Raw genomic sequence first — 27,995 nt, forward strand, 5'->3', positions numbered from 1 at the left:
TTCAATTCTCTATATCCTAGCATTCTACATGCTGGATTCTAAGGGCCCTTCCCTTCTATGATTCTCAAATTCTATTTGGTGCTTAATAAACTTATTAAATAAATGATGTTTCTGAGTTAAAAACTGTGCTCTGTATTAGTACTGTTGAGCTTTCTGAAAATAAAATTTCAGAAAGGATGAGAAGCTCTAGTTTTGTGTACAGACTCAGTTCTGGTCCGAAGAAGATATATCAGGCTATGCTCAAATGCTTTGAGAAAATCTTTTCCTATGAAATCCATTTGCAACATGCAGTAAAGGATGCCTGAAATGCTTGCCCAGTTTCTCTAAACCCCGTTTCTTATCCTTGTACTATATAGGAATATTAATTATAACAGGGTCTAACTATTGGCCAAACTATTACTGTAAAGAGAAGCACCAGAATGTTGAGCTACTCAGATCTGCAGCATAGCTTTCCCTGAATACAAAGGCTGAAGCTACTTGTAAATGTAGAAATGATAAGTTGTAATAGGATGGCCACTAGTCTGGGAGTGCAGAGACCTCAGTTCTAGTTAGATGGTTCTGTTACTCCCTAGCTCTGGGCCTTAGTTTTCCCATTTGTGAAATCAGGGGATTATTAGACTGGGTAGCTCTTATGATCTCTTTTAGCATTAATCTTTTGTAGTCTAGAATTCAATGCTCTAAGATTCCTTCTAGCCTTAACTTTTTTCTTTCATTTAATATCTTGAAGTTCTTTTTATCTCTAATATTCTATGCCCTACATTCTAGTATTTTCTGTTCCAAGATCCCTTTCAATTCTAAGATTTTATCTTGCAAAATTTTCTTTTAAAAATAAAAATCAAAGGTTTTCTGAGAAGTAGGCAGAAGGTGTTACCTCCTTTCTTTCTCTTGTCCCAAACCTTGGTGGTAAATAGGTTGTCCCTCTAATGAGTCTTCAGAATACATACCATCTACAAAATTCCATAACAGGTGGCATTTCAGTGTATGGGGAATGCTAGGAGTACAGAAATCAAATTTCCCAGAGTATACCCACTGAGTAGCACCATCCCAAATCTATTGTTCTGAAATGTAATAGAAAATTGACTCGCTTTGTAGAAATGGGGTCAACTAATCCAAAACACTAGGCTAACTCATTGAGACACATGCATATATTAGTGATAGATTTGTATACTCCTACTTGATTTTCCCATATCATTTGCTACCCAGTGACTGGATGATGATACACAATGGCTCTTGGTTCTTGAAGAGTCCAGAGAAACCCTGAGATTTCTTTTCCTTGGACTGTCTCCTCCATGGCTCTAATCCCCAGGAGTCAGTGGTCTTGACAGTACAGATTTATTCCCATTATTTTCATATGTGGTATTCCAAAGAGTAAAAAGGACGGCCATTGTCACAGAAGGTATGTGGTTCATCCTTTGATGAACGAAAAAAGAAGGGCTGGGGTCACAGACAGTTGTATGCAGGGCATTCACTTTTGGAAACGTGGAATTCAGGGAAATGGGAAATAAATAGGTGAAAACATTTAGCAATAGAAAAACTTGGCATTCCACATTTCACCAGCAGCCACATGCTCATGGGGTAGGGAGCCCTCGTCAGCCCTGTCATTTTCTATGAGTTCTTTCTTCCATACCAAAGTGCCATCCCCTCAAGTCTGAGGATGTCTGTAGTGGGCAAATTTATTGGCAGAGTTATTTCGGGGAAGGAAAGACCCATTTGGCGGCTGGGTGAGAGGGAGCCTTTCTTGGGAAGAGCTGCTGATGGGAGGCCGGACAGAGGAGGTGCCTTTGCTGTAGAGTAGGCGTTTCTCATCCAGCAGGGTAAGGTGGTATTCACACAGGTCAACCAGTGAAGCAACTTGTTCTTGAAGGGTTGAATGCTTGAACCTTCTCTGGGCTAGGAAAAAGAATGCTTCCACAAAGGCTTGCAAACACATACCTGGGGAACAAAAAGAGCTGAGGTTAGGTGGAGAGAATCCAAAGCTTTCAACCAGGGCAGGGGGCTCAACATCCAAAGCTCAGGAAAAATTATTATTGATATGAAAAATGATGATATTAACTTATAGTTAACTGTGCTCTGTATACATACATTTTTTTCTGGAACTGGATGAAAGGCAGCATAATGAAAAAAAAATTAAAGTTAAAAAAGGCCTTGGAGTCTACAAGACTTAGTTTGAACCCACGCATATAACTGACAATTACTAGACAGTTGCTAAATGGGGATTTAATTGAATTCAACAAAAATTTATTAAACACCTATTGTGTTCAAGGACTCATCCAAGGTACTGAGGACATCAAGATTTTAAAAAATTATGCAGGCCTTGTTCTTAAAGAACTTAGCATTGACTAGGCATGGGGAAGTATAAACCAAGGTGGGACATGAAGGGGAAAAGAAGACACCCAGACAGAAGACACTCTGGGAAAATTGAGGGAAGGAAGAAAGCACTTTTGGTGAAGTGACTTTCATGAAGGATGTGGCACCCAAGGTTAGGCATCTGAAGGAAGAGAGAACTTCTAAAAGGACTAGATAACTGAGGAAATTGATAAAGGGGATAGGATGTGTCCATGGTCACAAAGGTCCAGTCTGGAGCTCATTTCATCAAACCCATGTCTTTCTCCTAAAAAGTGAGAATACTCACTTAACCTATTTGTCCTAGGTTATATGGTTAGTAAAAACAGTAGACCCGGGGCTTAAATTCAGGCTTCCTGACTCCAAGTCCAATCCAATTGTAGCACAAAAATGAGCCTATTAAAATCTGAGCAATCGATGGCACTGACAAAATCTTTTATCCATCCAGAATGCTCCACTGAGACATGAAAGGCTATGTTTTCTTCCAGTGAAAGTAGACATTTTTTCTGTGCGAGTATTGGATTTTGTCATCCCTCTCAGAGAAAGGTGGCACCAAAGCCAAGATGGAATTTCACACAGCATTTTCAACAAGATTGGCTTATAGAGGGTGGGGAGACTAAGATATTTCAAATCAGGGTCTTTGTTTTGGGAATGTTTCTCAGGCTAGGAGAAGTCATTCATTCTACTCAGATAACTGTAGTTAGGAATTGGCTGGTCTTGTAAATACTGTATTATTTATATAGGCTCTTGGAGTTGATCAATTCTTTTTTTGGTATGAACCCTCCTCTCAGCCCCTTGGACTAAGCAAACAAAATTCTATTTATTTCCCACCCCTGTCCCCTCTCCTCCCTCCCTGCCCAATCCAAATCAAGCCAAGTCTTTGCTTTATTTCAGGTTCACTTCAGAGCTTTCCCCTCAAGTTAATTGTACCATATGTAGTTGACAGAAAAAGTTGTAAAAGAAAACATTCTTCCACTAAACAAACAAATAAGAAAAAACCAAAACTCTGGACAGATGCAGAGAAGGGGGATGAGTGATTAGATGAGTCTATAAGGTTTCCCCCAGTTCTGACATTCTCAGATTCAATTGTTCTAAGGCATGTCTTCAAAAAAGTACCAGGCATCAGAGATTGAGGCAACCATCAGAACAGAATCAAGGTTGGCACCAGAAAGGGTGTTAAAACAGGGAATGCTATAGACCATAGAACACAGAATGGAAGCAGTTGGGAAACTTTAGCACATAGAATGCTGGAATCTATGATATAAAGCATGATATGTTAGAACTGAAATGGACTTTAAAATGTTAAAACATAGAGAATATTAGAACAGAACATAGAATGATCTAGCTAGAAGAGGTCTTAGATATTTATGCTATACCTTCATTTAGCAAATAAGAAAATTAAATCCCAGGGAGTGGAAATTAGGGTTTGTGCTACTCATGCCCCAAACCCTTCCAATTAAGTGAAAGGGCCTCTCTATAATGACTTACTTCATTTCACCACCACTGCCATTGATCATTATTACCACCTTTCTCCCACATAATGTACTGGGAAGACTTTGCATCTGGAGTTAGAGGATTGGAGTTCAGATTTTAGTTTACTACCTCTGTGCCTGAGGCAAGTCATTTGACTTCTCTGGGCTTTAGTTTCTTCTTCTGTAAAATGAGGTTAGGTTAAATGACATTTGTCTTAACTTATACATATAGTGTTTTATGGTGACAAAGCAAGACCAGGACTCTTATTTATGTTGTGATTTGTTCCCCATAGCAACCTTGGGAGGTAGGGGGTAGTACAAGCATTTTTAATCTTCATTTTACAAATGGGGAAACTGAAGTTCAGAGAGATCAAGGGACTTCTTTGCACAAGGTCACAAAATTGAAAAATGGAACATATGGACCTCCTGGTTCTCATGTTCTTTCTCTGAATAATTTGTTTCATCCACTATTTCCTTGCATGACTAGAGAGGTGGTATACAAAGTAACCCAATACAGGATAGAGCCAATGACATGCTGGGGTATTCACAAACTGCTTCAGTGGGACAGAGAAGGCAGCAAAGAAATAATTTACCCCACGACTGTTGATTCTAAAAGATTGTAAAACCGAGTTGATGAGATCTTCCAGGGCTCAAAGAAGCAACGGAAGGAAGTCAAACACACGCCAATATGAACTGAGTCTCACAAAAGCAGATCTTTAGTTGGAAAAGCTTTAGGAAGGGAATAGGGGGAGAGAAGCAAGTAATTATTTTAAATAATCTAGGCTACAAGGTCTCTAGAAGTAGTGTGAATCTCTTTAGGAAAATCATCATATTTCAATTGGGAAAGCCATGATTTGTTTTAGACTTAAATTTCTAATGTTTCCAAATCCCTAATAAACAGAGAGGGTATATGATATATTGGGAGCAATACTTAGCAAGTAGCCAAGAGATCATGGTTCCAGTCCTGGTTTCCTCATTCACTAGCTTGGTGACCATGGACTAGTGAGAGGATTACACTTGGAATTAGGGGACCTGAGTTTTAGCCCCACTTTTAACATTTAATATATATGTATATGTATTATATCACACACTTGCTCTGTGATCACAAACTTGGGTAAGTTACTTAACTCTATTGGATTGAGATTTCTCCAAATGACGAGTTAGGCATTGAACTAGATGATCTTTAAGGGCCAGGACTTGTATGACTGTGAGGGCTTTCACCAGCCTCACCCAAATTACAGGATTGTTTTGAGGATCAAATGAGAAAATGGATGGTGAAGCACTTTATAAACAAGAAAGCATCAAGTGGGAGTTATGATAACAATAATGACCTTCATAATAATAGCTCCAATTTCTCTAGTGCTTTAAGATCTACAAAGAGCTTCTTCCTCATACTTTTGGCAGGTGACAATACAAGGATTATTTTAAAGATGAGGAAGCTAAAGCTCAGACAAGTTAAGGAAGTTCATTATTATACAGCTAGCAAGTAGAAGAGCCTAGATACAAATTCAGGTCTCCTAATTCCAAATGTCACAGAACCCTTTCTGTTATTTGCTTAGCTTAATGTCAATACATTCTAACCTTGAATAGGATTATATATGTCTGGATCTATATTGATAAATCTAGGACCCTGGGAACATAATTTTTATTTTTGCCTCCTCTCATAATAATAGAATTTCCACATATGCCCCAATTGCTGGGCTATGGGAAGAACAGGGCATCTCCTCCATTTGACAGATCCTGTTGCTCAGGGCAAGAACATGACTGTAGTATGAGAGGCTTTTTCCTTTTCTTCCTTTCCTGACAACAACAGCCCACTGATGAGAGATTTGGGAACTGATCACAGCAATTGGAGTCCAAGATCAGTCAAGGTGAGGCCCGAGTCTGTACACTTGCACAAGTCAATGCAACATACAGAAACCAATATCCTCTTACTTGAATGTCACAAGGAAAACATATTCAAAACAAAAAAGATGTACCGAATCAGAGGCATGACTGGGAATGCTGGTATCAGGGGAAAAATGAATTGGAAGAAAGATTCTAATCTTTCATGCCACAGGAGTTAATGGGGAAGGAAGGAAGCCCTTGGAGAGACAGTCTGACCACAGATGAAAGGATGCAGATGATAGTCTCTGAACTACAGTGGGGAGAAAGCAACTCCCTTTACCCATCCATGTCAGGGCCCTAGTAAAGCCATAATTGCCCACCACAATTAAAACTATAGGAAGAAGTCTTTTTAAAGAATCTAGGTCATGTGAAGTAGGAAAAAAGATGGTACAGGAGCATCATATATAGTAGTTGAAATATAGCAATTGACTATGGAGCCTGAAAGTAAGATAATATATGTAATGTGCTTCATGAACCTTAATGTGCTGATTCAACTTCTTTAGAGATGGTTATGAAATCCTCATGTCATGATGCATGGTAGATAGGCCTAAATAATTTCTAAGGCCTGTTGAAGTTATAAAATTCTGTGTTTTGTTTTCTAAGACTCATTTAGAGCTCTCAAAGAGAAAATATGTATGCTGGTGAGGTTAAAATGTTGCAGACCTAAATTCCTATCTGTTCCTTCATTTCTGCTAATTATGATCTCCATAAATCTATACTTAAGGACTGTAAGCAGAAATGGGGCAATTTGTAACTGTATCTAACTCAGTCGCAAAGAGACAAATGAGACGCCCAAATACAATGAAAGGCTTGACTCAGGTCTTAAAATTTAATAAAACTAAATTAAAGAAAATTTCCTGAGCTTAAAAAGGAGTTCAAAAACAATTCGATTTTTAAAACATTATTACTTGAGATTGAATGACTACTCTGAGCCTCAGTTTCCTAATCTATAAAATGGGAATGATAATACTTGGCCTGGCCATTTTAGGGTGTTTGTGAGAATCAATTATTTTTACAAATTTGAAAGCTTTATAACCATCATGTGCCATGAATTTTAAGTATCTTTTGGTTACACTGTCTTAATGGCCAATTAGAATGTCTTATAAAAAAAAAAGGAGTGTTAATTCCAGCATTTTTGAACTTGAAAAATCATGCCCAATTTAATGCTGAATTAAGTACCAGAGTTCTACTGCAGAGTCATATAATGTCAGCAAGAAGAACTACTCCCCAGGCTGTTCTCTTTAATTTACCATACCCCTCAAAACCAGTAATACCTAAGCCTTTGTTTCTAACCATTTCTTATTCTTAGACTGCCTCTTCCTCTCATGATATCACCTACTAACAGAAGCCCAGGCCAAATGCTGTCTTTTCCAGGAAACCTTCCTATGGTTTCCCCCAGCCAACAGCGACCACTTCCCTCATCTAATTTCATAGTATTTTGCATTCCTCTACTGTATTTATCATAGTCTAATTTATTTTAAACATCTATACATACATCTTACCACTACTCCCAGAGTGTAAGCTCTTAGGAGGGCAGGGACTGGATTTTATTCATATTTATTCATATTCCAGTGGTGATGAACAAAATGCTTAACACACAGTAGATGCTTAATAACTGTGAATTCTGTGAAATGGACTATTTTAACTCTCTTAGGCTTACCCAGCCACAGTTCGCTGAATACAGGGAATGTTTAAACTGCTAGGGATTAAAAAAAATAAATTTTACTGCTACTCATTGTATTTTTTTCAACACAGTCATTTCTACAAGCTAAAAAAATTCTTCCTTATCACAAAGAGTAACAATTAAGCAAAAACATCTACTACAGTGACCAATGTCTGCCAGTGTTTACATGATTCTTTCCTAATTGTCCTCTGCTTTTCTGCTAGGAAGAGGAATTGTTTTATTACTTGTTCTCTAGCACTTTTGTTGTTTTAAGAAATTTATTAGAGTTTGACTTCTTCTTAGTGATCTTTTCATTTATATGGTTGTTGTCACTGTTATGTTTGTTTGCTCTACATAATTTCTTATAAATCTTGGGTTTTTTGATTACTCATATTTGTCATTTCTAATTGTATAGTAATATTCCATTAATATTTACACATTAGAGTTTTCTTAAGAGATTTCCCACTTGTTGGGCACCTACTTAGCTTATATTACAAGGGATATTGATATGAATATTGTGGAATCTTGTATCTTTGTCTTTGACTCCCTTAAGGCTCAGTGAGATTCTGGGGCAAAGGGTATGAACAGTTTAATCACTTTTATTGTATATTCACAGCTCGAAAAAGAGTGACTTCAGATGCCATAAACACTGGTGCCACAACCTCCCAACAATGGTTCTTGGTTTTTTGTTTTTGCTTTTTTGCAATCTTTGCCAATTTGCAGTGTGAGGTAAAAACACAGAGTGGGTTTTATTTGTTATTTCTCCTACTATAAGTGATTTGAAATATGTTTTTAAGGGGCCATTTATAGGTTATTTTAATTTTTCTTTTGAAGGTTATTCATAGTCTTTTACTACTTATCTATTGGAGAATGGCTTTTGGTGGTATATATTTGTGTAGCTTCTACATACATAGATATCTTTATCTCTGTCTTTGGATATAGCCATTGGATTCATACCAAATACATATATATTGATGGATACACACACACACACATGCACACACACACCTTAGATTACATCAGATATAGATGCTGCATAGAGAAAGAGTACTGTAGTCTGATCTCTAATGCATATCTATAGCTAAGCTATTTCTATATCTAATGTATCTCAGATATCCAACTTTTGATGCAAACATTTTCCCCACTCTATAGTTTTTCTTCCTTATTGATCTTATTCATGCAAAGGCTTATTAATTTTTATGAAATGTTAGGCATTTCTCTAAACTGAATTTGAGGTTACTGGAATTGCTGTAAAAAATATTACATTTCCTGCTTGGAGGACAATTTCTCTCCAACCAAGCCTAGTACATTTTAAATGACCCCTTGTCTCACCAAGGTATTTTGGGTTATGGGAGGGCAGAGGTTTCTAGTTCTGTCCTGATTCTATTAGTCATCTTAAGTTGTAGTAGCAGGGATGTGGCCCATTCCAGACCCTTAATTCTTCTCTCCTTTCTCTCAGAAAGGGACATTTATGCTGAGTATTGTTAAAGAGGATTTTGAGAAGTGACAAAATGGATCTGCAGAAAAGCAAGAGGCTTAGAACTTGGTAAAACGCCAATCAACTGAGATGGAGACAAGAGTTCCAATGGAATCTTGAAGGGAGCAGTTAGGGAAACCCAGCTGCTTGAACTTCACTTCCTTCTCTGACTGTTGGAAAGAGAAGGTGGAAGAAAATCTCTCTCTTTGGTCATTGATTATCTATATGACTGATTGCTGAGAAGACTTTTGGGTTTAGCTCAGAAGAAACCTGTCATCCTTTGCTGTCATCATCTCCCTTTAGGGAAAGATAATGTTATTTCCTGGATTTGAATCCATCTTGAACTCTTCAATCAATAGGGATAACTTAGAAAAATATAGGGAGACCCATTTTCCTCTCACCCCTACCCTTTCCCTACCTCCTCTATTCAAAAGAATAAAAGACCTCTTATTTTAAAAATTTTATTGTGGGAGTTAGTTATTAGAAGAAACCTTTAAACTTACCATTTCTGAGAAGAACTTCAAGATAGTTAAAAGGAAAAAGGAAGTAGGGTAGCGGGAGGAGTGCAAAATCCAGTCTTTCTAAGCCTTAGTTGGCTTCCTGGTGTTATGGCTCTAGCATTTCCTATTACCATAATTCTTCTAATAGTGCTGTCTACTACAGTACTTAATGAAAAACTTCTGGAGTTCTTGTTCAACAATAAAAGCAAAACTATTCTGGGCTTATAGGTGGAAATAGGACAGTTCAAAGTCAAATCGCTATAGACAGCCAGGAAAATTATTCTGTACTGAATATTATTTTCACTGGAAAACATCTGGTATCCTTTCTGTATAAAACACATGCGTAGCAGTAGTATGGCTGAAAGATCATTAGTTTGGGAGAGAAGAGACCTGGGTTGTAGTAGTGGCTTTGCTACTGACTGACTTGCTATGTGACATTGGGCAAATTCCTCAGTCTCCTGTGTGAAATGAAGGAATGGTGGTGGGCCAGTTATTTTCCAAAGTGCCAATCAACTTTAATATTATATGTTCTATGTTTTAGTAGTGGGGAGGAAAGAGCATTTCCTAGGGACTCAGAAGATGTGGGCTCTAGTTTGGGCTCTGATATTAAGAAATTGCATTACTCTAATAAATCATTTGACTTCTTTAGAGTTCAGAAGCCTCTTCTGTCAAACACAGGAGTTGATGAAATAATCTGAGGTCCCTCCCATGTCTAAACTTCTAGCTAAATAGAAACTGCATTCAAGGCTATTAATAAAATAAGCTGGAATAGCTATTTTCCAATTCACTCTCCTATATCTCTCCTTCCCTCTTTCTGTCATGCATCTTTCCTGTCATTTAATTTTCCTAGACTAGGTGTTTCTATCCCATGAAATTTTAAATGCATAAAGATAGCATGTTTTCTGTTCAAAAGCATTGGTAGAATATAGTTAAATTATCTTGAATTGAATTTGCTTGTGGATTCCTATTTGTACATGGAATATCCCTCAGAAGAGCAATACATAACTATTATACTGATTCTGACGGTTTTAGTTCTAAGAATATCCTTGTCTTCTATGCTTTCTCTTACATTTCCCATCTTGTTTTTAACTGCATTTATTGGAGCTTGAAAGAATATAAAGGCACCTGGCTAGGGAAATAATTTCACTAAAGATCCCACAAAAGAAGTATTTATGACCTGGGCATTTTTTGGAAAAATAACTAAAGAAAGTTCAATGAACAAAATCCTAGGAATGGAAGGGTGAAACAGAAAGCATCTAATCCTGCTCCCTTTTTCATAGTAGGTCTGCCCTTAAACCATAGCAAGAAGATAATCCTTAAGGTCTCTGTCCAGCCCTAATGTTCTATGGCTTCCTAAAAAGGCTATTTATTGTTTCAAAAATCCTTTATGATTGAGTACATTGCTTTTTGCTGCAACAAAGAAAAAATATTGCTTGTATAATATAAAACATCCTTCACCTAGGAACACTAAATAATATTCTATATTATTTTAAGATGTTGTATTATTGTTCTCTAAAAAAATAGGCAGAAATCCTGATTCCTTTACTATAAGACAGAGAAACAAGCCTGAGGAAAAAAGCCAGTGCTACCATCATCTTCTGCTGCATAAGCATTTTGGGAATATACATTTCATTTCATGCATTCCTTATAATGAAACCATTATGGCAACAAGAAATTGCTATCACCTTTGTTCTTGGCTAGATGGAGAAATTAACAAGTGCCAGTTCTCAGACTGAGCAAGGCTTATGGAAAGATCATTACTCACGGAAGCCTGCACTACTCAAACTAACAAACATAATCAGGGAAACTGACAACTATTTCATCATTTCATTTAGCTAGATGCCATACAGCTGACTATAATAGGATAGAGGAACAATGAGGTGAGGATGGCCAAAAGGTCTGGCAAGCTACCCATTATGGCTCACTCTCAGTTCCACACACCAATATACAGACACAAATTGCTCAGACCAATTCTGATTCACCGTGTGGGAAGACAGGATTACGATAAAGTTATCATCTGATGTAATAGCCTCATGATAGTCTTCATTTTCCTGAATGTGATTAATGGTTTAAGAAATACCAGCCTAGGCCTTTAATAAACATTTCATACTACATGGGGAGAAAGGTGATCTGTCCTGTTAGAATAATCCATTTGTTACACTATGAATGAGAAACCAAGAGGATGTTAGAAAAAATAGCAATAACAACTCCATTTTTATAAGTGATTTCAAGTTTACAAGGAACTAACCTTCCAAATTCCAAGGTTCCACTGGTTTTGAGTTTCTTGGTCTCATAAAAACCCTGGGAGACAGGTGGTGAAAGTATCATTATATCCATTTCATATGTGAGGAAACCAGCTTAAGGAGCACAGTGACTTACTTAGCCAGGGTCACTATTAAGTGCTGAAACTTGCATTCAAAGCATTGTAAAGAATGTTGGCTTTTACAATGATTTCTAATTTAAAATCCTAGATTGTTATTTTTTTAAATGGGCCATTCTATAGGTTATCCCAACTAAAGGAGTTCCTCTGTTTCATCCACATCTTGGTATTCCTGACTCTTGAACCTCTGAACTCAGACTTCTGAGTGTCTTTTAGTTCTATTTCCCATGTATAACATGATTTCCTTCTACAAAATCCCCAACAAGTGGCTATATAGCTTTTAATGGAAGGTCTCAAATGATGAGAAAATCAATAGGAACAACTTTTATCAAAATGGGTCTTTTAGGCTAACCAGCACAGAAAGGAATCAATTTCTTTGTTAGATAACTCTAATTGTTAGGAAGTTTTTTGGTACACTAAGCTGGAATCTGACTCTCCTGTAATTTGAGATTGAAGGTTTAAGAGTTAGAAGGGATCTTAGAGATTTCTCTAGTACAGTGATGGCAAATCTATGGCACGGGTGCCAAAGATGGAATGCAGAACAATCTCTGTGGGCACTTAGTTGTTACCCTCCCCCTCGCCACCAAGCCTGATGACATTTTTTCACATCCCCTGCCCCTCTGCTCATCAGCCAATGGGAGTATGCAGGAGGTAGGCAGCCTCACAGGTGGCAAAGCTGAAGGAAAAGGAGTGCTTGGGCCACCCTCCCTCCCCCTCTCTACACTCTCTAAGAACATTCCTCACTTTACCCACCCCTCTACCCAGCTGACCAATGGGATCACTTTCTTCTTCCCCTGCACTCAGTAGGGGGGGAGGGCACAGCAGTTGGTCTAGAGAGGTGGGGTTTATTTTTCAAAGAAGGAAATTGAAGCACAGAGTATTTAAGTGATTTGACCAAGGTTACTTCTAGTTAAGCAGAGATTTTAACTTGAGAGGCCAGGGGCTACCCAAGTAGATATGGTGAGGACTCCCATGCAGGAGGAAGGAGCAGTTAGAGGTAAGAGTTGGGTACTATAGTTCAAAGTGATTTGTGGGGGCTGCTGCCAGGTGTGGAGCCACAGGAGAGGTATAGGATAGAAGGCTCCCCAGATCTCAGTGAATCAAACAGGAGAGAACATGGGGAAAGGATGTGGATCTGAATTCTGGCTCTGCCATTTAAAGGCATATGACTCTAGGCAGGTCAAATCCCCTTCTCTGGGTCTCAGTTTTCTCACATATGAAGGATTTGACATCAACAACTGGCTACTGGATATTATTTCTTGCATGTCCAACTGGCATTTCAAATCCAATGTGTCCAAAATGGAATTCATCAATATGCCCCCCAAACCTACCTCTCTCTTTTCTAGTTATTCCTTTATATTGCAGGTTCCACCTTCCTTCCATTCCCCCCAGGAGACCTATTTCTCATACTGAACAATTATGAAGATGTGAAATTTTCAACAGATTTAACCAATAAATTGAAAAAAAATAATATATATACAATATTCCATACCCCAAATCCCCTATTTCTTTAAAGAAGGGGGAAAGTAGATATTGAGTTAGAGTAGATTGGTCCTCACTATGAAGTAGGTATTAAAATGGGTACCAGGGGCTATGAGAGACCTTGGGGGACATTCCCCCCCATTTTTTTTTGTGGTGGGATTAAATGACCTATTCCAATCAAGGCCATAGGCAATGTTACAATATTGGTTGGTTATTGGAAGTTTTTGTTACAGTCCAAAACTGAATTGATTTCTCAAGTATTTGGATAGGGGCTTCAGTGGAAAGAAATAAAATGAACCTTCATAATCCAAACCTTTGTGTTGTTTCTGGACACACATCTAATACTTCTGTCTGACATATTTTGACATAGTTTCAAGTCTCATTCCCACCCCCTGGCTCTTCCCAAACTGCTCCAGGCTGTCAACATCCCTCCCGAAAATGTGGTATGATCCAACTAACACTGAGAACCATGCAAGGGTCCCTAAAATGATTGAAGCGTCATCTTTCGGGATATCCATAGGTGGTACTAAGGTGCCAATTGCCAATAAGGGTATTTATCTTTTCCCCAGAGAGACATACTGAATGTCATGCTTTTCAAGGTAAGTCTGTCACTAAGTGAGATGATGGGAGGCAGATTAGTGTCAGGAATAACAGAGCAGTAAGTTTCAACTTGACTTACATTAAAAAATGTCACTTAGAGTACAAATTAGAGAGAAGAAAAATTTTCCTTTATGCTACATTTTATTTTTGTCACTTTGTCAGTGAGAAATTACAGCCCTGAGGGGCACTCGAGCTGCACAGAATTACCTAAAACATTAACATGCAAATTGCTTTCTTTAGAAAAGGTAATTTTATTAATGCAGGAAAATATTTCTTTCACTATATATGTGTCCACCACTGGTGCCATCCAGGGACCAGTTAATATCATCCCAAATAGAGATTTCATGATGGTTCTGAAACTGTCAGTACTGTTTTTTTTTTCCTCTAGGTCTAGATGAGACTAGAATCTAACAGCAGTTAATGTGCAGTCTAAGAAGCACAGAATGTGAGCAATGGAAGGGACTTTAGAATACAAAATATTAACCTTAGAAGAGAGTTCAGAACATAGATTAAGGGAGCTGGACAGGACATAGAAGCACAGAATGCAAGAGCTAGAAGGAATCTTAGAATAAAGAATCATAGCCCTAGAAGAATATTTAGAACATGGCTAAGGAACCTGAATAAGACAACATAGAAACATTCTATGTTTAGTCATTTTCTGGTAGGTCTGACTTTTTGTAACCCCATTTGGCTTACTGGAGCTGGTATGCCTGCTCATTTCATTGATGAGGAAACTGAGGCAAACAGGGTCCAGTGATTTGTCCAGGGTCACATAGCTAGTAAAGTCAGATTTGAATTTAGGTCTTCCTTCCAGGCCTATCCACTGGACCACTTAGTTGCCTAGTAGGTTTTGTTAGGGGTCAATTCAATTCAAATATGTATTTATTAAGTGCCTACTTTGTGTACTATACTCTGCTATACACTAGGAATATTATAAAGATGAAAATGAAACATTCCCTAGCCTCAAGGAGCTTCCATTCTACTAAGTGGATATAACAGATAAATGAATAAGCAAATACAAGACAATTTGAGGAGGTAGGAAATACTAATAACAGAGGATCAAGAAAGGCAGTGGGAGGTGGGAGGTAGAAGGAATTTGAATTGTATTTTGAAGGAAACTAGGAATCCTAAGAGGCAAAGTTAAAGCAGAAGTGAATTTCAGACTTGGGAGATGGCCTGTCAGGTTCTAAAAAAGGCTAGTAAGTTGCTTGGCTAAATTGTATGTAAATGTAGAAGAAATGAAGAAAAGTAACATGAAGAGTCTGGAAAGGTATGTGGGAGGCAGAGAGAGGGCTTTAAATGCTAATCTGACTGTTATTTGATGTAGTACTAGAAATGCTACTGATTGCATCACAATGAAAGAAATTTAGGAATAAACATTAGGGTTTTCTAAGTTGTCCATAATATTGTCCAATATGATGGTTTACTTAGAAAACCCTAAGGAATCAAAGAAGACTAATAGTTTCAACCCAGTAGCAGGATACAGAATGAATCCATGAAATTATTAACATTTCTGAATATTGCTAAAAAAAACCCAGTAATAAGAAATGCTTACAAAATGAATAAAATATTTGGAAGTTATTTTATCATCACAAACATAGAAGTTATATAAATATAACTACAAAACAATTTTTAGATATAAAAGAACTAAATAATTGTTAATAGTTCAATGTTCACAAATGGGTCATACAAATATAATAAAAATGAACATATCAGAATTAGTGTACCACTGTAGTGCTTCATTCAAATTTCTAAGATGTTAATTTATAGTACCAGACCAAAACAACCCATTATTTTGCAAAGGAAGAAAAAATAAAAAATTTCAAGGGAAATATTTGGGGGAAAGAGGACTGAAGTAGGCAAGGATTACTAAATTTCAAAATATATTACAAAGTTTTAATTCTCCAAATTATTTCAGACTAGTTGGAAAACATAAAAGTAGGTCAGCAGAACAGACTAGAAAAGGAAGATGTAAAACAAATTTTTATATTATACCAAGTAATTTGGGGGTAAGGAAAACATTAACAGCAGGGGGGAAAGATCTCATCTAAGAGATAGTATTTTAGTTGAACTTTGAACTTTAGATTCTAAGAAATGGAGTTAAGAAGGAAATGCATTCCAGGAATGTGGTACTTACTACCAAGAAGAGGCATGAAAATAGATCTGTCTTTTGTGAAGAACAACAGAAAAGCCAATTTGACTAGACTTACAAGTGCTTGAAGACAATGATGCATAATATGGCTGTTGAAAGGTAAGTTTAAATCAGGTTGTGAAGGGATTAAAAACCAAAAGGAGGACTTGTATTTGGGATCCAGGCAGTAATAGGGAGTCATTGGGATTCACTGAGCAGAGGAGTGACATGATTAGACCTGTGTTTTAAGAATATTATGTTGGCAGAGAAATATTGTGGAGATAGAAATGACAAAACGTGGCAACTGGTTGGATCTGAGGGGTGAAAGCAAGAAGAATTAGGGATAATACTGAGGTAGCAAACTTGGGAGATATGGGGGATGATCTAGCTTTTGACAGAAATAAGGAATTTAGGAATAAGAGTAGGTTTAGGGGAAAGAAATATTCTGTTTTGGGCACATTGTGCTTTAGGAGTCTATAAAACATTCATTTTGAAATGTCCAATAGGCAGTTAATAAGGTAGGATGAGAGCTCAAGAGAGAGTCTAGGGCTAGATATGAACTCATGAGAGCTAATGAAGTCACCAAAAGGGTTAGAGAGAGAAACCCAGGGCAGAGATTTGGAGTATATTCACAGTTAGGAGCAGGATATGTTCTGTAAACATGCCAAGAAGATTGGAGAAGACAAAAACAAAAGAGATGTGGAAGTAGAATTGGCAGGATTTGACAACTGACTGGATATGGGGGTTAAGGGACAAGGAAGAGTTAAGGATGACTCTAAGATTATTGAACTTGGGTTACTGAGAGTAAAGCAGCACCCTTAATAGAAATTTGGAGAAGGGACAGGTTTGGGGGTGAAGATATAAGTTCCATTTTAATATACTGAGCTTGAGATGATATTAAAATACTAAGCAGGCAATAGGTCATACAAGATTGAAGTCTTAGGAGAAATACTGGAGATGATTATCTCAATTTTAAAATCATTTACACAGAAATTATAACTGAGCCCTTTGAAACTGAAGAAATAACCAAGAGATGGAGTGCATGGAGAGAGAAAGCCAAAGGATAGATCCTTAAGAGATTTTCATGCTTAGTGTGTGATTGGTAAATAAAAATCTAGTAATGGAGACCAAGTAGGAACAATTGGATAGGAAAGAACAATATTTCAAAAGCCCCAGAGGAGGAAAAATCCAGGCAAAGGGATGGTTAAGAATCAAAAGCTGCAGAAGATGAGAATCAAGAAAAAAACCATTAGATTTTGCAGATAAAAAACAGCTGATAACCCTGGAGAGAGCTTTTAGTTGAGGAGGAGAAAGCAGATAGTAAGAAACTGAGAATTAAATAGAGGGCAAAACAACTTAAGTTGACAATTCTTTCTAGGAATCTGGCTGTAAACGGGATTGTTAATTTAAAAAATCTATAAAATATTTGTTAAGCCTCTATGTTCTAGTTCAGTGATGGTGAACCTGTGGCATGGATGCCAAAGATGGCATGCAGAGTGCTCTCTGTGGGCACTTGGCTACTCTTCTCCCCAACACTCCCCTCTCCCCCAAGTTTGTTACTAGAAAGGCGGAGGGACTTGGGCAGAGTTGCTCCCCTCCCCTTCTCTACCATGCCTAAGAATATTTTTTCACATCCCTGCCTCTCTGCCCAGCAGACCAGTGAGAGTGCTTCCTTCCTCCCCTATCTGGGGTAAGGGTGGGGTGGGGTGGGGCACTCAGTCTCTAGTGGGGGGGAAGGGCACAGTACTTCATCTCTAAAAGGTTCTTCATCACTGTCCTAGGCCCTAAAGACACAAAGAAAAAATGAATCAGTTCCTGCTCTCAGAGCTTACATTTTAGGATGGAAAGATTAAAGGAATGCTGCAAAATTGTTGGAAGCAGGAAAGAGGCCAGGAGAAAAGGAGAAACTGACTATAAGAGAGGGAGAGAATGAATAGTTAAGCTACTAAAGGAATTGGGGAAAAATGAGATCAAAGATACAAGTAAAGGAGTTGGTCATGGCATGTAGCAATCTGTTTGAAGTCAGTCTAAAAGTATTTACTATGTACTTACTTTGTGCCAGACATTGTGATAAAAAGTGCTTTGTGGGGAGAGTTGGAGAGCCAGACCTGGAGAACAGAGGTCCTGGATTCAAATTTAACCTTAGATACTCCCCTAGCTGTGTGACCCTAAACAAATCACTTAACCCCAATTGCTTAGCCATTAAGGTTCTTCTGCCTTGAAACTTATATATAATATCTGTTCTAAGACAGAAAGTTAAGAGTTTTTTTTTTTAAATAAGTGTTTGAGACACAAAGAAAGAAAAAAAAATAGTGCCTGCCCTCAAGAAGCTCTCATTCCAAAGGGAAATAAAACATGCAAATAATTAAGGACACAATACAGAGAAGAAGGGCTATAATCTTAGAAAATAACTAACCACTGGAGAAAGGTAGAGGCAAGAAAGTTTTCCTGTAGAATGTGGGATTTGATCTGCCTACTGAAAGAAGCTAGGGAAACTAAGAGGTAGAGGTGAGGTGGTAGAGAATTTTAGGAATGAGAGTCAGCAAGTGCAAAGTCACTGAACTGGGCCAGTGTAGCTGGATCACAGAGTATTATGGAAGCAAGTACAAGAAGACTGAAAAAGGAGGAAGTGGTCAAAGTATGAAAGGTTTTCAGTTAACAACCAGATTTTATATTTGATCCTGTAGGTATAATAGGCAGCTGCTAAAGTGCATTGAGTCCAGGATTGACACGGTCATTACTACAATTTAGCAAAATCTCTTTGGCAGCTGAGAGAAGACAGACTGGAATCGGAGGACTTGAAATGAAGATCGATTAGAAGGTTATTGCAATACTATTCCTGTATTCCAAGAGAGAAGTGATAAGGGCTAGAATGAGAGTACTGCTTATGTGAATGGAAAGAAGGGGTCATATGATGAGAGATGCTTTGAAGGAAGAAACAATAAAATTTATAAATGGATCAGATATGTGTGGTGAGGCCACCAGCCGGTCCAACCTCTTCTGAACACACTGAAAGCTATCCACAGCTTTACTAAAATGAATGCCTTACTCCTGAGGTGGCTTAACCAGGGCCAAGTATGGAGCTATTCTTACCTCTCTTATTCTGGAAATTATGGACTCTGATACAGCAGAGGATAATGCTGGCATTATAGAGTCAAGATCATATTGTTCTAACCTGTTGAGATGCTTTGAGAATGGTATTTTGTCATTCATTGGTTGGTTTATCTCTACAAAACTTCATAATGCTTCCTCTAAATTTGGTCAGTGTGCCATCTATGCTTTGGTCTAAGTCATTGATAAAAACACTGACTAGCGACAGATCCCTGAGATACCCCACTAGAAGACTCCTTCCCATTTTTCCAACCTACTTATCCATGAGAGACTTTGTCAAATTCTTTGCTGAAATCTAAATATGCCAAAACTACAGCATTCCTCAAATCTACCAATCCAGTACATGAAAACATGAAAGAACAGTGATTTTGACAAGTGTGAAACTTAGGTGGGAACTCCCTCTGCTAATGTAGTTGGCAACATGCCTATTTCTTGGTAAGTGAGGGCTAGGGAGATGCCTAAAGGCGCAAAGACTATGGCTTACTCAGGATTGTATACCTAATAATTGTCAGAAGTATTTGAACCTAGGTTTTCCTGATTTCAAACTCAGCACTTTCCCCACTACTGTATATTAGTTCTGAATCGGTCTAATTACACTATCAGAAAAGGAAATGAGAGAAATCTAGCATGAACTGTCTTGAAGCTATATTCTGAATGATTACTGTTTTCCTTTTTAAATGCTCACAAACTGTTCCCTTTTAAAATGGGTTCTAGAATTTACCTAAAAATAGATGTCAAGTTCTTTGTCTACATGTGGCAGAACACCCCCTTCCCTTCTGTGAAAAGTAGGACAATGTCTGTCCTTCTCCAGTGTCTGGCACTTCTACTCCTCAAGATTTTTTTTTAAAACCACTGACAGTGGCTCAGCAATCACAGTTGCCAGTTGTTTTTTTTTTTTCCATTACTCTAGGATATATTTCATCTGGTCCTGGTTTTTGAACTCCTTGACAGCACCTAGATGCTATTTGAATGTCTGCCTGTATATAATTTTTCTTCTATTTTTCCCATTCCAAAGATTAGTCTTGGATGCAAAAACAGAAGCAGAGACACAAAGCTCTGCACTCTTGACAAAGGCTAAGAATTCCATTGTATAACCACACCATCACCTCCTTATCTGTGGGACTGAAGGGCTAGGGAGTTACATATTTGTGTGCCTGTGAGTAATAAAGGTCTTTACTTGTCATTCTTTGAGTGCTTGTGTTCCTTTTCAGAGCCTAATCCATGATCTTACGTTAACATTTTATGTTCTAAAATTCTGTCTAGCTCTAACATTTTTTATTTTAGATTCTAAGATCCTTTCTAGCTCTAACATTCTATACTTCATGCTTTAAAATTCTATGTCCTATATAGCTTCAATACTGAAACATGCTATTTGTGGGAGCATATTCTTTAAAGTCTTTTATAGGTAGCAGCTATGTGTTTTATTTTTTTCATTAAATATTTCCCAAATCTTTGTAAGAGAATTTTTAACAATCATATTTAAAAATTTATTAGAAAGCAAGCACTTTGATTTCAATACATGTGAAGTCATGAAAAGCATATTTCCATAGTAGTGATATTGCCAAAGAAACCCACAAATGAAATGTAATAATAAAAAATAATTTTAAATGTAAAAGTATGCCTCATTTTGCATTTAGAGTTCATCAGTTCTCTCTCTCTGGAAGTAGATAGCATTTCCTTCCATGGGTTCTTTAGAGTTGTCTTGGATCATTGTCTTGATCAGAGTAGCTAAGTCTTTCACAGTTGATCATCCTTACAATATTGTGAATTCCATGTTCAGTGTTCTCCTGGTTCTGCTCATTTCACTTTGCACCAGTTTATATGTCTGTCCAGGTTTTTCTGAAACCATCCTACTATCATTTCTTTTTTTTAATACATTTCTTTTTTTTTGTTACAATAATACCTTATTTCCCTCCTTCCCCTCCACCTACCCTTCCTACAGCCAATGCACAATTTCATTGGGTATTACTTGTGTCCTTGATCAGAACCTATTTCCATGTTGTTTGCACTAGGATGTTCATTTAGAGTGTACATTCTCAACCACGTCCCTTTGACCCATGTATTCAAGCAGTTGTTTTTCTTTGGTGTTTTTACTCCCACAGTATTTACTCTGGATGTGGATAGGGCTCTGTCTCATAGGTTCCTCTAAGTTGTTCAGGGTCACTGCATTGCCACTAATGGAGAAGTCCAATACATTCAATTGTACCAGTGTATCAGTCTCTGTGTACAGTGTTTTCCTGGTTCTGCTCCTTTCACTCTGCATCACTTCCTGGAGGTTGTTCCAGTCGCCATGGAATTCCTCCACTTTATTATTCCTTTTAGCACAATAGTATTCCATCACCAACATATACCACAATTTGTTCAGCCATTCCCCAATTGAAGGGCATCCCCTCACTTTCCAATTTTTTGCCACCACAAAGAGCACAACTATGAATATTTTTGTACCTGTCTTTTTCCTTATTATCTCTTTGGGGTACAAACCCAGGAGTGCTATGGCTGGGTCAAAGGTCAGACAGTCTTTTATCACCCTTTGGGCATAGTTCCAAATTGCCCTCCAGAATGTTTAGATCAATTCACAACTCCACTAGCAATGAATTAATGTCTTGATTTTGCCACACCCCCTCCAGCATTCATTACTTTCCTTTGCTGTCATGTTAGCCAATCTGCTAGGTGTGAGGTGATACCTCAGAGTTGTTTTGATTTGTAATTCTTTGATTATCAGAGAGTTAGAACACTTTTTCATGTGCTTATTAATAGTTTTGATTTCTTTAACTGAAAATTTCCTATTCATGTCCCGTTCCTTGCCCATTTATCAATTGGAGAATAGTTTGATTTTTTTGCAAAACTGGTTGAGATCTTTATAAATTTGAGTAATTAGACCTTTGTCAGAGGTTTTTGTAATGAAGATTGTTTCCCAATTTGTTGTTTCCCTTCTAATTTTGGATGCATTAGTTTTGTTTGTACAAAAACTTTTTAATTTGATGTAATCAAAATTATTGATTTTATATTTTGTGATTTTTTTCTAGCTCTTGCTTGATTGTAAAGTCTTTCCTTTCCCGAAGATCTGACATGTATACTATTCTGTGTTCACCTAATTTGCTTATAGTTTCCTTCTTTATATTCAGGTCATTCACCCATTCTGAGTTTATCTTGGTGTAGGGGGTGAGATGCTGATCCAAACCTAAGCTATCCCTTGTCTTCTAATTTTCCCAGCAGTTTTTATCAAATAGTGGATTTTTGGTCCCCCAAAGCAGGGATCTTTGGGCTTATCATAGACTGTCTTGCTAAGGTCACTTACCCCAAGTCTATTCCACAGGTCCTCCTCTTTGTCTCTTAGCCAGTACCAAATTGTTTTGATGACCACTGTTTTTTAGTATAGTTTGAGATCTGGGATTGCAAGTCCTCCTTCCTTCACATTTTTTTTTCATGATTTCTCTGGATATCCTTGATCTTTTGTTCTTCTAAATGAACTTTGTTATGGTTTTTCCTAATTCAGTAAAAAAGTAATTTAATTCAATGGTATGGCACTGAATAAGTAAATTAATTTGATTAGGATTGTCATTTTTATTATGTTAGCTTGTCCCACCCATGAGCAATCAATGTTTTTCCAATTGTTTAGATGTAGTTTTAATTGGGTGGAGAGTATTTTGTAGTTGTGTACATATAGTTCCTGTGTTTATCTCGACAGATAGATTCCTAAAGTATTTTATATTGTCTAGGGTGATTTTAAATGGAATTTCTCTTTCTAATTCTTGCTGCTGAAATGGGTTGGAGATATATAGAAATGCTGATGACTTATGCGGGTTTATTTTGTATCCTGCAACTTTGCTAAAATTGTTGATTGTTTCAACTAGCTTTTTGGCTGATTCTCTAGTATTCTTTAAGTAGACCATCATATCATCTGCAAAGAGAGATAGCATGGTCTCCTCATTGCCTATTTTAATACCTTCAATTTCTTTTTCTTCTCTAATTGCTACTGTTAGTGTTTCTAGTACAATGTTAAATAATAGAGGTGATAATGGGCATCCTTGTTTCACTCCTGATCTTATTGGGAATCCTGCTAATTTATCCCCATTGCAGATGATGTTTGCTGATGGTTTTAGATATATACTGTTTATTATTTTTATGAAAGGCCCTTCTATTCCTATATTTTCTAGTGTTTTCAGTAGGAATGGGTGTTGTATTTTATCAAAGGCTTTTTCTGCATCTATTGAGATAATCATGTGGTTTTTATCAGTTTGCTTATTAATATGGTCAATTATGTGGATGGTTTTCCTAATATTGAACCATCCTTGCATTCCTGGTATGAATCCTATGTGGTCATAATGAATAACCCTTGTGATGACTTGCTGGAGTCTTTTTGCTAGTATCCTATTTAAGATTTTTGCATCTATATTCATTAGGGAGATTGGTCTATAATTTTCTTTCTCTGTTTTTAACCTGCCTGGCTTTGGGATCAGTACCATGTTTGTGTCATAAAAGGAGTTTGGTAGAACTCCCTCTTTGCTTATTCTGTCAAATGGTTTATATAATATTGGGATTAGTTGTTCTTTGAATGTTTGATAGAATTCATTTGTGAATCCATCTGGACCTGGAGATTTTTTCTTAAGGAGTTCTTTGATGGCTTGTTCAATTTCTTTTTCTGATATGGGGTTATTTAGGTAATTTATTTCTTCTTCTGTTAGTCTAGGCAATTTATATTTTTGTAAGTATTCATCTATATCACCTAGATTGCCATATTTGTTGCCATATAATTCAGCATAATAATTTTTAATGATTGCCTTAATTTCCTCTTCATTAGAGGTGAGGTCTCCCTTTTCATCTTGGATACTGTCAATTTGGTTTTCTTTTTTCCTTTTTTTTAATTAGACTTACCAGTACTTTATCTATTTTGTTTCTTCAAAGTACCAGCTTTTAGTCTTATTTATTAAATCAATAGTTCTTTGACTTTCAATTTTACTAATTTCTCCCTTAATTTTTAGGATCTCTAGTGTTCATCTGAAGATTTTTAATTTGTTTACTTTCTAGTTTTTTAATTTGCATGCCCAATTATTTGATCTCTGACCTCCCTAATTTTTTAATAGATGAACTCAAGGATATGAATTTCCCCCTGAGTACTACTTTGGCTGCATCCCGTAGGTTTTGAAAGGATGTCTCATCATTGTCATTTTCCTGCTATCCTTTCTTATAAAACATAGTAAACATCACAATCATATACTACAACTTATTCCCCAACTGATGTTTAATCTTTTGATTTCTTATTCTTTGACACCACAAAAAAGATCTGTTATATTTTGTATAGGTAGATTCTTTTCCCTTTTCTTTGATTTCTTTGTGATATAGACCTAGTGGTAGTATTGATGGGTCTAAAGGTATGCATGTTCTTACATCATTTTGGACATAGTTCTAAATTATCCCCCAGAATTAATGAACTACTTCACAATTTAAAAGTGCATCAGTGCCCTAATTTTTCCACACACCCTCAAGTATTTGTCATTTTCCTTTTTTTTTCCATATTAGTCAGTTTGATAGGTATTAGGTCGTATCTCAGAGTTGTTTGAATTTGCAGGTCTCTAACCAGTAGTAATTTAGATTATTTTCTAGTTGACAATTGCTAGATTTGATTTCTGAAAACTTCCTGTCATATCCTTTGACCATTTATCTACTTGGGAATAACTCTTATTTTTATAAATTTGGCTCAGTTCCCTATATATTTGAGAAATGAAATCTTTAAAGAAACTTGTAATTTTTTCTCCTATTTTTCTCTTTTAATTTTGGCTGTATTAGTTTTGTTTGTGCAAAAGCTTTTTAATTTCATGTGATGAAAATTATCTGTTTTACTTCCCATGATATTTATCTTGTTTGGTCAAAAACTCATTCCTCATCCATAAATCTAGGAGATACATTTTTCCATGCTTCCCCATTTTACTTATGATATCACACTTTCTGTCTAAATAATTTATCCATTTTGACTTGGTATATGGTGAGAAATTGGTCTATTCCTAGTTTCTGCCAAATTGCTTTCTAGTTTTCCCAGCAATTTTTGTCAAATGTTGAGTTCTTACCTCAAAATCTTGGATCTTTGAGTTTATCAAACACTAGATTACTATTGTCCTTTACTATTGTGTATTTTGTACCTAATATATTCCATTGATTTACCACTCTATTTCTTAGCTAGTACCAGATTATTTTAATGATACTACTTAGTAATATAGTTTGAAATATGGAACTGTCAGGCTTGCCTTAACATTTTTAAAAATTGTTACTCAATAATCTTGACCTTTTGCATTTCTAGATGAATTTTGTTATTTTTCCTAGCTTTATAAAATAATTCTTTGGTAATTTGATTGGTATGGGACTAAATAAGTAAATTAACTGTGGTAAAATTGTCATTTTTATTATATCAGCTTGGCCTATCCCATGAGCAATTAATAGTTCTCTGATTATTTAGATCTGTCTTTATGTGAAAAGTGTTTTGTAATTGTATTCATAAAATTCCTGGGTTTGTCTTGGCAGATAGACTTGCAAATATTTTATATTGGTCTTCAGTTATCTTAAAGGGAACTTTTCTTTCTATCTCTACTTGCTAGGTTTTGTTGGTAGTATATATATATATATATATAATTATTTTTTTTTAACTCTGTGTGTCTCTGTTTCAAGTGTGTTTCTTATAAACAGCATATTGATGGATTCTGGTTTCTAATCCATTGTATTATCCACACTTTTGTTTTATTGGTGAGTTCATTTCATTTATATTCCCAGTTCTGATTACTAATTATGCATTTCCTTCCATCTTATTTATTTTCTTTTGTTTATCCTTCTCTGTCTTGTCTCTCCTCTGATATTTTTTGCTCCTGACATCTCCCTTCTTTTATCTGTCCTCCTTTTCATCACAACCACCCTCCTTTCTCTCATCATCCTCCTCTCTAATTCCTTGTTGGGTAAGATAGATTTCTATTATGAATATACATCCCTTTTTGAAACAATTTAGATGTGAATGACATTCAGGCATTGCTCAGCCCCGCCATTTCCCCCTCCACCATAAAAGCTCTTCCTTTAAAGTGCCTCTTTGATGTGAGATAATTTTTCCCAATCTTCCTCCACCTTCCCCCTTCCTCAAAGGGCATCACTCTTTCTTGCCTATTAATTTTTTTTACATCATCCCAACGTAACTGATTCACTCCCATATTTTCTTTTTATGCAAAATATTTCTAAGGACTTTCCTAATAATGATAAAGTTCTTAGAACTTTTACTTTACCTTCTGGTTATACAATATCAGGGGAGTTTTCCTTAATGATTTCTTGAGACATGATATCTAGATTCTTTCTTTGATCATGGCTTTCAGGTAATCCAAAAATTCTTAAATTATCTTTTCTGGATCTATTTTCCAGGTCAGTTATTTTTTCCAATGAAGTAGCTTACATTTTCTGCTATTTTTTTCATTCTTTTGCCTCTTTTCCTTCCTTCCTTCCTTCCTTCCTTCCTTCCTTCCTTCCTTCCTTCCTTCCTTCCTTCCTTCCTTCCTTCCTTCCTTCCTTCCTTCCTTCTTTTCTTTCTCTCTTCCTTCCTCTCTCTCTCTCTCTCTCTTTACTCTTTCCCTCCTTCCCTTCTTTCTCTTAAACCCCTACCTTTCATTTTAGAGTCAGTTCTGTGCTCCAAGACAGAAGAGGTAAGGACTAGGCAATGGGGGTTAAGTGACTTGCCCAGGGTCACACAGCTGCTTTACTATTTCTTGAAGTCTCACTGAGTCATTAACTTTCACTTGTTCAATTCTAATTTTAAGGAATTATTTTCTTCATTGAGATTTTTCCCATTTGGCATGTTTTTAAGATGTTATTTTCCTCATTATTTTTTGTGCCTCTTTTACTAAGGTGTTAAATATCTTCTCCTAATTTTCTTCCTTTTGTTTAAGTTCTTTATCTAAGTTTTCCTCTACTATTCTGATTTCAGAAATAATTTTTTAGCTCTTCTGGGAATTTTTGTTGGGTTCATGTTCAATTCTCCCCCCCCCCCTTTGAGGCTTTCCATATGGATATTTTGATGTCTGAGTCTTGAACTTCCCTGTCACTATAGTAGCCTTTTGTGGTTAGGTTCTTTGTGGTTTGCTCATCCCCCCCTCCCCCCCCCCGTTTCTTGATTTTGAACTTTTTGTTAACATTGGGCTCTCTTCCTGGTGTGTGTGTGTGTGCAGAGCTCTGTCTCATTTTTCAGTCTTTTTCACACTGCTATTTCCAGAGCTAATTCTGGGGGTTTGGAAGATTTTAGTGCTTCTAGGGTGGTGTGTTCTGGTGAGAGATATAGTCATTGCTCTCTTGTTCTGCACTCTTGTCATTACCCTGGAAAGGCTTCAGATCCTTTGGGATTAATACTGCTTCTCAGGGCCTCTTCTTCCACAGGATCAGATATGAAACTGCTGCTTAGGTCCCTCCTCCCTTGGGACTAGATGTGATAATGCTCCTCAGGATCCCTTATGTCCTTGGGCCTGGAAGTGATACTGCCCTTCAGGACTTCCACTCCCTCTTGCCTGAGAGGCCTTTTCTCTGCTCTTTAACTATGATCCAGAAGTAGGTATTGGTAACAAAGCTTGTCCTCCATCCAGGACTGGAACAGGCATAACCTATAATTTCTTTCTGATCTATTTCCAGGCCTCCTAATCATCTCTTGTTTGGGAGTTCCTGAATCTGCTGCTACTTCTGTAACCATATCTGCTTCCATCTTTCAAAAACATGGGCTCTGGGCTACCTCTTCCAAGTTATAAAATTTTCTTTCAGGACTGTTATGTTGTCTTAGAATAGAAGAATGTCTCATTCTGACTTTTTGGTTTTGCCATTGCAGAATTCAGTTTGAGGAGTTATTTTAAAGTTTTTGGAGGGGAACATTGGGAGAGCCGAGCTGAGTGTGTCTCTACTCCATCTTGGCTCCATCCCCAGAAGTTGACTGCAGCTATG

The 27,995-nt window shown here is 36.9% G+C and overlaps 1 protein-coding gene across 19 annotated transcripts in view; it reads right to left on the reverse strand.

Moving 5' to 3' along the window:
• Positions 1-1,127: 1,127 nt before the first annotated feature.
• The window catches only part of TTLL11 (tubulin tyrosine ligase like 11), a 250,767-nt gene continuing 223,899 nt past the window's right edge, over positions 1,128-27,995 (reverse strand). For 17 of the 19 annotated variants that reach the window (XM_056812079.1, XM_056812067.1, XM_056812083.1 and 14 more), the window contains one exon: positions 1,128-1,932. In XM_056812079.1, the coding sequence (XP_056668057.1) occupies positions 1,643-1,932 (290 nt within the window). In that variant the 3' untranslated portion in view covers positions 1,128-1,642. Of the gene's footprint in view, positions 1,933-11,590; positions 11,644-22,344; positions 22,534-27,995 lie in introns of all 19 variants that reach the window. The other 2 variants (XR_008915265.1, XM_056812078.1) reach the window with 2 other exon arrangements.

This window comes from Monodelphis domestica, chromosome 1, assembly GCF_027887165.1.
Source record: "Monodelphis domestica isolate mMonDom1 chromosome 1, mMonDom1.pri, whole genome shotgun sequence".
NCBI lineage: Eukaryota > Metazoa > Chordata > Mammalia > Didelphimorphia > Didelphidae > Monodelphis > Monodelphis domestica.